Source organism: Lucilia sericata, unplaced genomic scaffold (genome assembly GCF_015586225.1).
Source record: "Lucilia sericata isolate MDLA Ls3-8-SP2 unplaced genomic scaffold, ASM1558622v1 Contig001170F_arrow, whole genome shotgun sequence".
NCBI lineage: Eukaryota > Metazoa > Arthropoda > Insecta > Diptera > Calliphoridae > Lucilia > Lucilia sericata.
Window position 1 is genome coordinate 19,605 of NW_023995139.1, and position 12,848 is coordinate 32,452.

General features: G+C 34.6%; 1 protein-coding gene across 1 annotated transcript in view; it reads right to left on the bottom strand.

Annotated features, from left to right (window-relative positions):
• Nucleotides 1-5,604: 5,604 nt before the first annotated feature.
• Nucleotides 5,605-12,848, bottom strand: part of LOC119610365 (trithorax group protein osa) — a 39,500-nt gene continuing 32,256 nt past the window's right edge. Inside the window, exons 2-3 of the mRNA XM_037965536.1 lie at nt 8,019-9,179; nt 5,605-7,949 (exon numbers count right to left, since the gene is read on the bottom strand). Coding sequence (XP_037821464.1) covers nt 6,156-7,949; nt 8,019-9,179 — 2,955 coding nt within the window. The 3' untranslated portion in view covers nt 5,605-6,155. The remainder of the gene's footprint in view (nt 7,950-8,018; nt 9,180-12,848) is intronic.

Genomic DNA, 12,848 nt, shown 5'->3' on the forward strand with positions numbered 1-12,848 from the left:
GACTAACACTGATTGGAGAATACTTAGAAATTACGTCCAGAAAACTGAGTTTCTGAACATTCAAAAGTAAAACATTCAGTGGACATTTTTTTCATGAAAAGGAGCACACAACAGGCCCGATAGTGGCATAGGTGTATTTCTTCGGATTTGATGTAGTCTACATCCTCCTATCAACCTAACCTAACATTTACCACTCTAAAGCAGCTTCGGTTGCATTGCTTCTTCTCCTCGAAGATCAAAGAGACTATTGGTTTATGAGGCCAATATACTTGGACATAATTGGGTCCACTTCAGCTATATTCAGCACGATCAGACTGAACCTACTTCATGCAAAACGATCCTGTTGATCGCAATTCGTGCATTGAATTTAAAGAAAAATGGATCTCAAAACTGCTTTCCGACTGAAGGCAATAGGTGGATAGACCTTATTGGCATGCAATTACTAAAGAGGGATAATAAACCTGATGACATTATTTTATTTCAATGTAGCGGTATAAATCGATCTACACAATACACCTTCCTATACACGGTGACTGTAATCGGGGAGAGTGGGTAGAATGACATATTTATTCCAGTTACTTTCAGGATTAGAAATATCTGTAGTACATTTCAGGCCGAGATATCTGACTCTGACTCAATTTATAGCTTTCTATTGAAGTCAATCTTTCGCTGGATCACGCTATTCTATATAAGCCGATCTCTCGCTAGCTCAAGCTTTCCTGTAGAAGCTATTCTTTCGCTAGTTCCAGCATTCCTTAAGAAGCCGAACTGTCAATAGCTCAAAAGTTCCTACAGATTCCAATCTTTTGCTAGCTCAAGCTTTTCTTTCTAGCTTAAGCTTTGCTTCATAAGTAAATTTATAAATAACTAAATTTATCGCTAGCTAAAACTTTCATATATAATCAATCTCTCGCTAGTTCAAAGTTCAAGCTAGCCTGTAAATGTCAATATATTGTTTAATTTATCTATCGTTGAAGATTATGTTTAGTAGTCTGTTTATCGCTTGCTAGAGCTTTCATCTGGAAATCAATCTATTATTTGTTAATATTGCCTTCCTTTAGGAGAATTTATTGGTAGTTAAACTTTTCCTCTAAATTCAATTCATAGTTAGCTCAAGCTTTTCGTAAAATATATCGCTAGCTCAAGCTTTCCTCTAGAAGTCAATTTGCGACTCAAACTTTCCTACAAAGTAATTTTATAACTTTCTGAAGTTTTCCCATTGTAGTCAATCATTCGCTAGATCAAGCTACCCTATTGAATTCAATATCTTTCTACTTTAAGCTTCCCTATAGGTTGACATCAGAATGTATATTTTATTAGATCCGAAAAAGTTTATATCGGCCACTAACGGCATTTTTCATGGAAAGATTTTGTCTAAAAATCTTATATAGCAAATCTATGATAAGAATTATCGCCCAGAAGTCAATATGTCCTAATGAAATCAACTTATCGGCTACAGCTGAAGATTTCCTGTAGAGATTGATCTACCGTTAAGACAAAATTTCATGATATTATTTACAAAATGACTCATAAAATTATAGTGCTGTAATGTTAAATTATGTAACATTTGCCATGACATCTAAAATGTATAATTTGGCAAATACAGCTACAGATTACTTGTACTAAATATTTGTATAAGACTTATACAAATATGTAGTAAAAAAATCTGTACAGTAATGGTCAAAGTAATTGTTGTTTCGTTATTTACTTAAAGAGTATTACTGCCGAAAACCAGATGTCATTGTTGTGAATTTTTGTTTATTTTACAGATACTTTTCATTGCAAATACATAGTTGTAATGTTGTGTTATTGATTGCAGTTTAGTTTTTCTCTGCAGTAGACGGAAGAAGACAAATGGACTTGCCTTAACTGCAAAATGACTTAAGTGGGGTCTTAAAACTATTTAGGAGAGTTAAAAACAACAGACTATTTTTTATAACTTTGTAATTTTATCATTTAATTGTAAAATGAAAAAAAAAAAAAAAAATTGGAAAATAACAGATAGAGCTTTCTTGCAGGCTTAACTGAAGTATTTGTAAACATTTGTTAAGTGTCAAATAAGTGGTTCGCTGAGGAATAGAATGGTGTTTGGATGTACTTTTTAAGAAGTTTAAATTAATTTACAAATATGCAGCCTCTAGGCAGGTTGTGAAGGTCATTATAGGTCTTCAAATAAAAGTATTTTAAGAAATTCTTAAACAATCTTAGTAAAAACATTAACTAAAATCCTTTAAAAATTTTAATTTGTTGGCCTAAATAGCAAACAATAAGTGTGAAAAGTAATTAGATATTAAATCATTTGTAAAATAGTTATGGTAAATACTTACATACATACATGTAAGTATATATGTAAATGTAAATAATTGTGGTTTGCTAATCATATACAAAAGTAAAGTAAAAAGTAAATACATTATTGCCTTAATCTGTTATTTAAATAAATCTTTTGTATAATTCACTTAAACAGCAAGAATTTAAATGGTATTTTGTAAATGTGATTTATGCTTTATGTAATTAATGTTAATTAATTAAGATAAAATATTATGAAAAATATACAATTTTAATTAATTCTAAAATTATGTGATTTTAGAAAGCCAAAATGTTAATTTTTGTAATTATAGAGAAATACTTAAGGAAACACACCGAAGATGCCTATATTTTTCTAAATATTCCCAGCAAAAACTTAGATTGAAAAGTAATGAGTTAAAAAGCTTAAAAATAACACGATGATGACATTGAAGGCAAGTATATAACACGCTCGCTTACAAATAACTACTTAAATAAGTTCTTTCATAAAAAATAAAAGTTGTTTTGTTTTAGGTAGAACAAAATTGCTCATACAAAATACGAATCTGGGCCTCTTGTTCGTTAGTTCGCTCACGACACCACTGCTCAGTTATTTTATTGTACGTCAAATTATAATTTTCACACATAAAAACAAAAAGCAGCAAAATCAAAATAAAGTTCTTACGTATCTGTTCATACTTATGTAGGTTAGGTTAGGTTGATAGGAGGACGTATAGTACATCAAATCCAAAGAAATACACCTAAGCCACTATCGGGCCTGTGGTGCGCTTCCTTTCATGAAAAAAAATATTATTGTTCAGTGTTCAGAAACTCAGTTTCCTGGACGTAATTCCTAAGAATTTTCCAATCAGTGTTAGTCAGGAATGTTATTTCCGGAATAACATCACGTCGTTGCCGACTACTCCTGAGTATCCTGGTACCAATATGATGTAACCTTACCTCTGGGGGAGTATTCAGTTAAAGCTTTCTTACAATCCAATACGGTCTTAGATTTAATTCTATCACCTGATATCGCCCTAATTGCCTTCTGGCTGTCGGTGAATATATTAAGGGCCGTGGGCGCCACATTTATTATAATCCAATTTACATATTCCATTATTGCTCGGACATCTGCCCGGAATCTTGTGTTATGATTAGGTAAACGGTACCGTTACCTAATCATAACGGTGTTATCATTAGGTACGGTACTTAGTAAGTTATTATAAGAGTACTTAGAGGTAACGCAGACGGTATGTAGTAGTCATTAAAAAGTAAGTCGTTATGTAAGTACATGTCATTACCCTCCGTAAGGTATACAAATCGGCTGAGAATCAATTTTTGAGTCGATTAAGTTATATTCGTTTGTCCCTCCGTCCGTCTGTCCATCTGTGTAAACTTTGTGCACTCGCTACAGGTCGCAATTTGTAAGATTTGATAAAATTTGGCACGTACGCCTCTTTTCGTCCAAGGAACGAAAAAATGGTTGAAATCGGTCAATTATTTCACCTGACTTTAGCCGCCATATAAATTACCCTTCGTAACATGAGTTGAATATCCAGGATAACCTTTTGATTTAATGACCTGCAATACTAAATGACCGAATATTCACTGATCCGGTTGATAAAGTTATTCGTAAATAAGAAATTTACACATTTAATTCTCGAGAGGTTGAAAATATCCTTTAGAACTAAAAAAGAAGTATGCAATGTCCTTGATCTACGAGTCCCTAGAGGTAGTCAATTATACAGATATGTATTTGGAGGTTTTCTCCTTTAAGCCGCGTAATCTACATAGAATCGTTGTAGCATTTCTCAGTCTGAATTGGTGGTATTTGGGAACTCAGTGTCCCTTCCAGAGAGTAATTCCGCTAGTATTCTAAGGTCACTTTTATTAAGAAATAACAGCTTTTGGAATTCTTGCTTAGGTAGAAATATAAAATGTTTTGCCTGTCCCTGATATAGCTTCCCAGTTTTCAAACCACGAGTCACACCATTCCCTAATCTATCTTTGTGAAGTACAAAGGAAAGTTTCGGGCCAATAAATGGGTGCCAAAGTGGCCTTCATGACCAGGTAGCCAGCATAAAGTTAATTTATTGTATGTGCCTAATTCATACTATGATATAGCATAGTTCATTGCAACATTAACTTCATATGGCAACTAGATCATAAGTGACCTTTGCGTCTAAGACAATACACAAAAATATAAACCCCTAATATTCCTTCTTACACATAGATGAAGTTAATTGGCGCACGGTCTTCTAGCTCAAGTTTCACTACCAATTTCGTTGGACCCATCTGTGAAGCAAACTTGCTCAGTATATTCTTGTCATAGAGATCTATTGATCTCTACTAGATATAATAACGTCAAAGGATAGATCGAAGGAAATTGTAATATGTAAGTTACAAAGTCATGATATTTCATAATTCCCAACAGGTTTATCTTATAATGTGTTTAAGTAGTCATAGTGTGAAAAGGCAGAACTGATATTGCCGTTTGTGCAGCACTTATACATGATATCAGATTGTTATACATTCGTATTTTAGTCGGGACCAAGGGCTGTCGAATTCTTCTTGACTTCGTGTAGATTTTCCGATCACATTCTTAGATAGAATCAAGAGGTCCCGAACTCTTCTCGACTTCGTTTAGTTTACCAGATTATTGTTCATTCGTATTTCGGTCGAGATCATTTTAAGCCAAGTGAAAATGGCTGATCAAGAGCCCCTGAATACTTCATAACCTCTTGTTTATTTGTCGATTGTTTTCTTAGCCGATATCAAAAGCCACCGATTTCTTCTTGATTTCGTCCTAATTTAATCGATCGCTCTAGCCTATAAAGCGATAAATCGTAGTTGAATAGAAAGCCTTTGACACTCCAAAAATCAACATGCGACTTCCGTAAACTAACATTCAATCCTCAACTTCCGAATATTTAGCTTCTTCAATTTACGAAGCCAAGTAGTTTAAGGTTGGTATGATCTTTAAAATAAGTAGTGGTGGGTCCATAATTGATCCATGTCCACATTAAAGGTATTTTTCCGTAAATCACCATCATGTTCATATACGTATTGATATAAGGTAGTAAATAATGAAGCAATCGATTTATAAAGACCAAAAATCCTTTTAAAATTTGCGGCATACATATGTGTTGATCGTGGGTATATAGCTGATTATAACATCATAACATGTTCCTAACAGACATGTGTCAACACTCACAGAAAAATAATGACCTTTATTAAAAAAATTAAAACTTGTTATTTTTTTTAATTTACATTTTATTTATAATAAATTATTAATTTATAATACAAATGAGTATGATTAACATAACATAATAATAATGTTGTTTCACAATTTTTTTACAATATTTGTTTATTTTAAATTTCATAAATATTCTACAAATTCCCTTAAGGATTAATATAGTTATTATTAATTTATAGCAATTATTACGTGATATGTAAACTCGAGAGATTTACACAACTAATAAAGTATAAATAAATAAATTTTTATACACAATACAATATAAAAAGGGACAAGAAGTTTTTTGTAACGTTTGATGTTTACGTTAGAAGTTATTTAATCTTTATGGCAACTTTCAAATAGAAAATTTATTTTCAAATTTGAAACTAAAATAAAATATGTATTTAACTTAAATAATAACGACATATTTATAATGAGAAATAAATAAAATTACTAGTATTTGTGTTAAAATAATGAGCTTAAATTAAAAGGGCAAAAACTAAAATGAAATAAATAAAAATAATGGATTTGAAACGAAAAATTTGAAGAAAAAGTAACTAGAAGAGAAAGTTAATAGTGACTGAAGAGAGTTTTCCCGACTCTCTTATATTTTCTCTTTAACACACTTTTGTGAGAATTAATGTTTAGCTTCATTCTCCTCTTTTACCACAATAGGATCAATTTCCTTAACGTCGGCGGGAGTTTCTTTCTCATCATCGGGGCGTACTTTTACTTCAACCTTATTGGATTCTTGAGGAGCTACACCCGGTTCATTTTCATCTTCGGCCTCTATAGGTTCATCATGGATATCAATATCTGATCTACTTTCGGCCTTGTGATTGGCCGGCAAAGGTTGGTGTTGCTGTTGGGGTTGTTCGACAGCATTGAGAATGGTTTGTAAGAGACCAGAAGATAAGATTTCCTCATGATTAGCGGACTGTTCACCATTACCACCAAATTGTACTTGATAGGTTTGGCCATTGTTGGTGGTGTGTTCCTCATGGCTGAAATGTATGGCTTGCGACTTTTGGGCAGAGAGTACATTAAGACCATCTAAACCGGGTAAACCTTCAGGATTGGTGCCATCAGGCAAAGCGGTAACTTGAGACTTTTCAGAGGCATAACCAATATGATCAAGTTCATTACCACCGGAAGGTGGGGGACCATAACTGGAGGCGGGTCCTGAGATGAATTGTGTATGCTGTTCAGCTACAGGAATGCTCTGGGCAATGGAAGTGCTGGATCCCGATGAATATTGTTGTTGTTGTTGCTGTTGTTGGTAGTTAAAATTGGCACCACCTCCTACTAGATTGGGTCCGTGTCCGCAATCATGGAAACGGGGTTGTTCTTGTTGCAAAGGTAAAGCTTGGGCATGTATAATTTCGTTATTGTACTGAGAGGCAGCATAGGCTGTGCTATCAAATGTAGCGGAGGCACTTGAGGTATAAGTAGCACCACCGTTGAATTGTTGTTGTGAAGGACCTGTAGGTGGCAAGTATTGTTCGGCTGGTGGTGCGGGAGGTAGATATTGAGGTTGTGGTGGTGGTGGAGGCACGCCATATTCAGCATGAGCATTACCAAATTGTTGTTGCTGCTGTTGGAAATGTTGTTGTTGTTGCTGTTGGAAATGTTGTTGTTGTTGTTGTTGGTGATGATGTTGTTCTTGCTGTTGTTGGTGATTATGTTGTTGTTGCTGTTCAATTTGTACAAAAACTTGTGGCGGCTGTTGTTGGGGCAATTGTTGTTCAATGATATCATGAGGTATTTGTTGTTGTTGCTGCTGTTGTGGTGGCACACCATATTCAATATTCAAATTACCAGGACCTGTTTGTGGAATTTCATTGGCGGCGGGAGGAATATAAGTGGGTGCTTGAACATTAGGCTTAACACCAAATTTATCTAAATGTTGAACAGTGGCGCCGATAGTTTCGAAAAGTCCTTGAGGCACTGGGGGTCTAAAGGCTACAGGTTTGCTGGGCTGAGCACCGCCATGGACAGGGAAGTTTGCCAAATTGCCGGATTGTTTGCCATATTGAATACCTAAACCGGCTTGAGCATGATGGTGAACAAAAGCAGCAGCACCTGGACCGGAGGGTGGTGGAGGACCATAGTTGCCACTGGGTGGTGGTGGTGGAGGACCATAGTTACCGCTGGGTGGTGGTGGTGGACCATAGTTGCCTTTAGGTGGTGGTGGGGGACCATAGTTGCCATTCGGGGGTGGTGGAGGGCCATAGTTACCACTGGGTGGTGGTGGTGGACCATATTTGCCATTGGGTGGTGGTGGAGGTCCAAAGTTACCGCCAGATCCGCTAATGCCAAAACTGCTGTGAGAATTAGACTGCTGTTGGAATTTGTGTGCATACTTGGAGCCAGGAGCATAAGAATCGGAAGGAGGTTTGCTATAGGAGTCATCAATGGAACCCAAAGAGAGCTAGTAAAACACAAACATAAAACAATTAAAATCTTCTTCAAATTCCTTAACAAAACCTTCGCTACTTACCTGCAAGGCTTCAGCTTCTATAGAATTCAAACCATGTTGATTAAAGTCTCCTGCTGGTCCAGTCGAGGGTAAAACATCTTGTTGTTGCACTACATTATCGCCATCCAAACTACCCGATTGCAAAGCTACAGCTACTAATTGTTCATCAGATAAACCATCAATAATACTGCTACCACCCGAACCGGAACCGCTAACCAAGACAGTAGAACCAGAACCAGTAGCACCAATACTAGCATGACCGGTAGCACTTGCTCCACCACTGTACTGAGTGGTAGAGAAGGAAGAAGCAGCTGACGAATGAGAAGAACCTTGGGCAACATGACTGTAACCAGATTGAGTATCAATATGATTGTTTTCGACATAAGATCCTACAGGAGCAGGAATGGGTTTCCAACCATCACAGGCAGTGTGGAAGGGAGCTTGAGATCCTGCTACGGAGTGAGTATGACCAGAGGCATCAATTTGTATTTGAACTTGTTGTTGTTGCTGTTGATGATGTTGGCTTTGTTGATGATGACTTTGGGAATTTTGGGAACCCGATTGAATAATAGTGGTCTCAGGTACACGATTGAAATTGGGCAATGGTGGTGGTCCATAGTTTGGTGGCGGTGGACCATAAATCTGCTTGGGTGGTATGTTCAAAGGTCCCGAGGGTGGTGGTCCATAAGAGGTGGCTGGTTGATGTTGAGGCTTAAATTGTGGGGCAGGTTGGTACAAAGGCAAGGCTTGTGGTGGTGGAGGTCCATACTGAAGCTTGGGTGGTCCATAAGAGGGAGCTGGTTTATGTTGCAATTTTTGTGGTGGTGGTCCATAATTATTGCCCGGTTTTGGTGGTGGTGGACCATATTGCTGTGTTGGAGGAGGACCATACTGCTGTTGAGGCTTATGGGGAGGTCCATAGAAAGGTTTGGGAGCTCCATAATGGTTTTTGATTTGTTCATGCAAACCCGAAGACGAAGAGCCGCCACCGCCAATGAAGTTCAATTTGGGAGGTCCATATTTCAAAGCTGGTGGTCCATATTCACGGAAGGGCATCTGTTGGGGTACACCATACTCACGATGAGGCAGACGTTGTGGTGGTGGTCCATAAGAAGGTTTGATCTGTATGGCATGCGTTGAGCACGCTAACAGCGCTGTTAACAGCGTAAAGCGAAAGAACATCTAGGGGAGAAAGAAACGAAAGTAGGAAATAGTAGAAAGAAGAATTAGTAAAGTAAAGGAAGTAGAAATTAAATTGTAGTTGTAAAGACTAGAAAGAAGGAAAATGAGGAAAATGAAAAATTAAAAAGTATTTAATGAAATGACTTTATAGACCTAAGTAAGAATTAAATCTTAGGCCAATGTATTCATTAATTTAGAAAGCAAATGGTTTGCAAAATTACGAGAATGAAATTGACTAAAATTTGAGGAAATAATTCTTTTCAAATTCTTTAATCTTCAAATTTAGCAGATTTAAGATTTATCTTATTTTATACATATTTGTTGTTTTATTTTTGTTCAATATTATTCCAAAATGTCATGTTACCATTAAGCTGCCTTGCCATGTTACTTAAACCAAACAATGTAAAACTGATATATGCATACCTTAAACTCCACAAACATCTACGGAGGTACACATATATTTACATATGATAAAGCTTTAGCATGTATGTAAGCTGCTGTAAAAATCCTGCGGGCTTAAAACAATTTTCATACCTTAACACCATGCTATACACTCCCCCCATACCCTCCTCCACAATAACAACAACTTATGACATTTTTATGAAGGCATATTCCTAGACACCGTCATACTATAACAATTGACGCTGTTGCTTGCCAAAACTACTGCTGCCACTACTAGTACCACTTGGTGGAACAGCAACTAACAGCCATGTACATAGCAACTTGTTTAAACAAATAAGCCCGCATCTCTCATCAGTTTGTATCATCTATGGTTGGCACAGTTGACATTGAGGAAGACAAGAGAGATTTTTTCGGTTTTAATCAAGTGAATATTGGTGGAAATAGGAGTTACATAGTGTTTTGATCGTATTGTTTGTAAGTTACGGAGATTTTCTTTTACATTTCTAAAATCTAAGGGTTTAGTTTTTTCTAAAAAATTGATTTTTATCTTAGATTTTCTTTTAAATTGAAAATTTGAAGAGAGTATTAAATGTATAAGAGTAAACTATTTCTATTCAAGATTAATTAGAACTCACAAGAAAACATTTTCTCTTTTTATAGAAAGAGAGATTTTTCATAACTGCTCTTACGTGTTCGTTAGCTTAAACGTGTTACTCTCTGCCTACAACTGGCATTCAATGAATTAATTTATATTATTCCCAATATGTAGAAGTGGAATGAACTAATATTTCTCGGTAGATCATATTAATCTTTGTTGATATCCTCATATTGAAGAAATAATTAAAACTAATGATGAGAGCTCTTGTTTTTCCCACCCGTTGCCTGATCTACGCTGATCACGTACATCATTTTCAAGAAGATAGTTTGCCTATCTCTCACCAGGCCCCTTAATTTTAGTCATTCACAGTATCCCTCCATGTTTTCTCATTTTTCGATTTCGATTGATCATTGCGAGATGTGTGATCGTGTAGTCCTCTATCCACTCTCTCTCTCATTTCACCACTAAACAAGTAGTACACTAAAGAAGTAGTAACTATGGATCATAGTTACTAAATAGTTCAGAGCCTAACAATTTGTGTCAATCACTGTCATCATATTCCGCGGACGATCTTTCGGATATTTGTGTCGCTACTCAACCAATGTCATAGGCTGTGATCAATGACATCATATTTCGTGGACTATCAATCGGATATTTTTGCTGCTGATCGACCAAATTCATATGTTGATCATTGACTTCACAGAATTGATAACTTAATACAACTTTGGAAAAGTCTGACCGTCAAAGACTGTAGTCACTACCATCCAAAGGTTTAAAATTGTTAAGCCTTAATTCAATTTTTTAAATCAAATTAAAATTTATTACTTCACCATTCTATAAAATCATTCATTCGAATTAATTCATAAGCTGAATTCCTTAGGGCTTTAAAAATGTTGAATTCATTACATGTATAATTCATTCTTTAAAGGCTTAATTCCTTGCTGAATGATTTAATTTTTTTCAAATTCAAATCTATTACAAAATAGCTTCAATCGTTTTTTCTTCATTCATTTTGTAGGGGATTAAAGAAATATTTTCAAATAAAAATGTATATACATTAGGGGGTCTTTTGTTTTTATTAATTTTATTTTGTATTTTACAAATAAATTTTTTTGGTTTTAATATCAGCTAATTAAATATGATTGAAAAATAAGCACACTAGATGAAATTAAACTAAAATAAATATAGCCTTTGTTTTATTTTACATAAATGACAAATCTAGTTTGAAACATAATATTTATAAAGTTGTTTAAACGTTATTTTTGTGCGTCTTTTAATTATATTTTCGAAATATAATTTCCATTTGAAAAAAGTTTGAACTACCCTTATACATATACATACATACGTACACGTATAAACAGAATTATAAATATTTCAAGTTTGAAATAAATTTAAAATTTAAAATTATTTTTCAAATTAAAAATTATTTTTTCCAAAATAATTTCTATTATGAGTGATTTAGAATTTTCATCTGATGACTCCATCGTTGATAAAAGTTATGTGGTTCCTAGACAGAAGCGAATAAGAAAGGTTTATAAGAAACCAAATATAACAAATGATATATTATTTAAGGACTATTTTCAAATTAAACAACAAGTAAGTAAAATTCCTCAGGTTATACCTTATACCACTATTGTTGGATATATACATATGTATATTATATAATGCTGTAAGTTAAGCTGAGTCCGAACCCAATTCCTTCTGGTGCAGGGTATAATCTAGTGGGACACGTCCAATTATAATTCTCAATTACTAACCTGTATCCTTATATTACAGTTGTATGATACAGATTACCAAAGAAATAATTGTGGTGTTATAGCCAAATGTATTACATGTAATTCTGAAGTAAAGGGTACTCTTAATGTAACGTCCAACTTTTTAAGACATTTGAGGAGACATGAGACTGTTTTTAATAAATATTCTCAGGACCGAGTTGTAATTGATAAAAAAGAAAATTATAAAACAGATTTGGACAGACACTTAATAGACGTTTTTGCAGAGAGTTTAATTCCTTTTACTTTGTTAGAAAGTAAAGCCTTCAAAGTGTTTTTAGGAATGTTAAATGACAACTATACGGTTCCAAGTCGTCCAACAGCTATGAAAATCATTAAAAAAAATTTTACAGAAATGAAAGATGATATCAAAAGTCAAATTCTAAATGCTGGATTTGTTTGTACAACAGCCGATATTTGGTCATCATCCACACGTTCCTTTTTTGGCTATACATGTCATTGGCTTGATGATAATTTGGAAAGAAAATCTGTTGGTTTAGCCTGTAGACGATTTACTGGATCGCACACATATATCAAAATTAATGACTTATTGCGACAAATCCATAGTGAATATAATTTGAATAATGGCAATATTATCGCTACAGTCACGGATAATGGCTCGAATTTTATTAAGACTTTTAAAGAATATGGAATCGATAGGTATTACAACTCCACTGACTTTGTTACAAATGAGGATGAGTATGTGTTCAACAATGAGCATTTAGAAGAATTTCTGCCAACACATATTCGTTGCTGCTCTCACACATTAAGTCTACTTGCAACAAAGGACTACGAAACTAATTTAAAATCCACTTTAAACTATGACTACCACAAAGAGGTATGAATATATATGTAGATATATATATATGATTTTTAATAACAAAAGTGCTTTTTTAC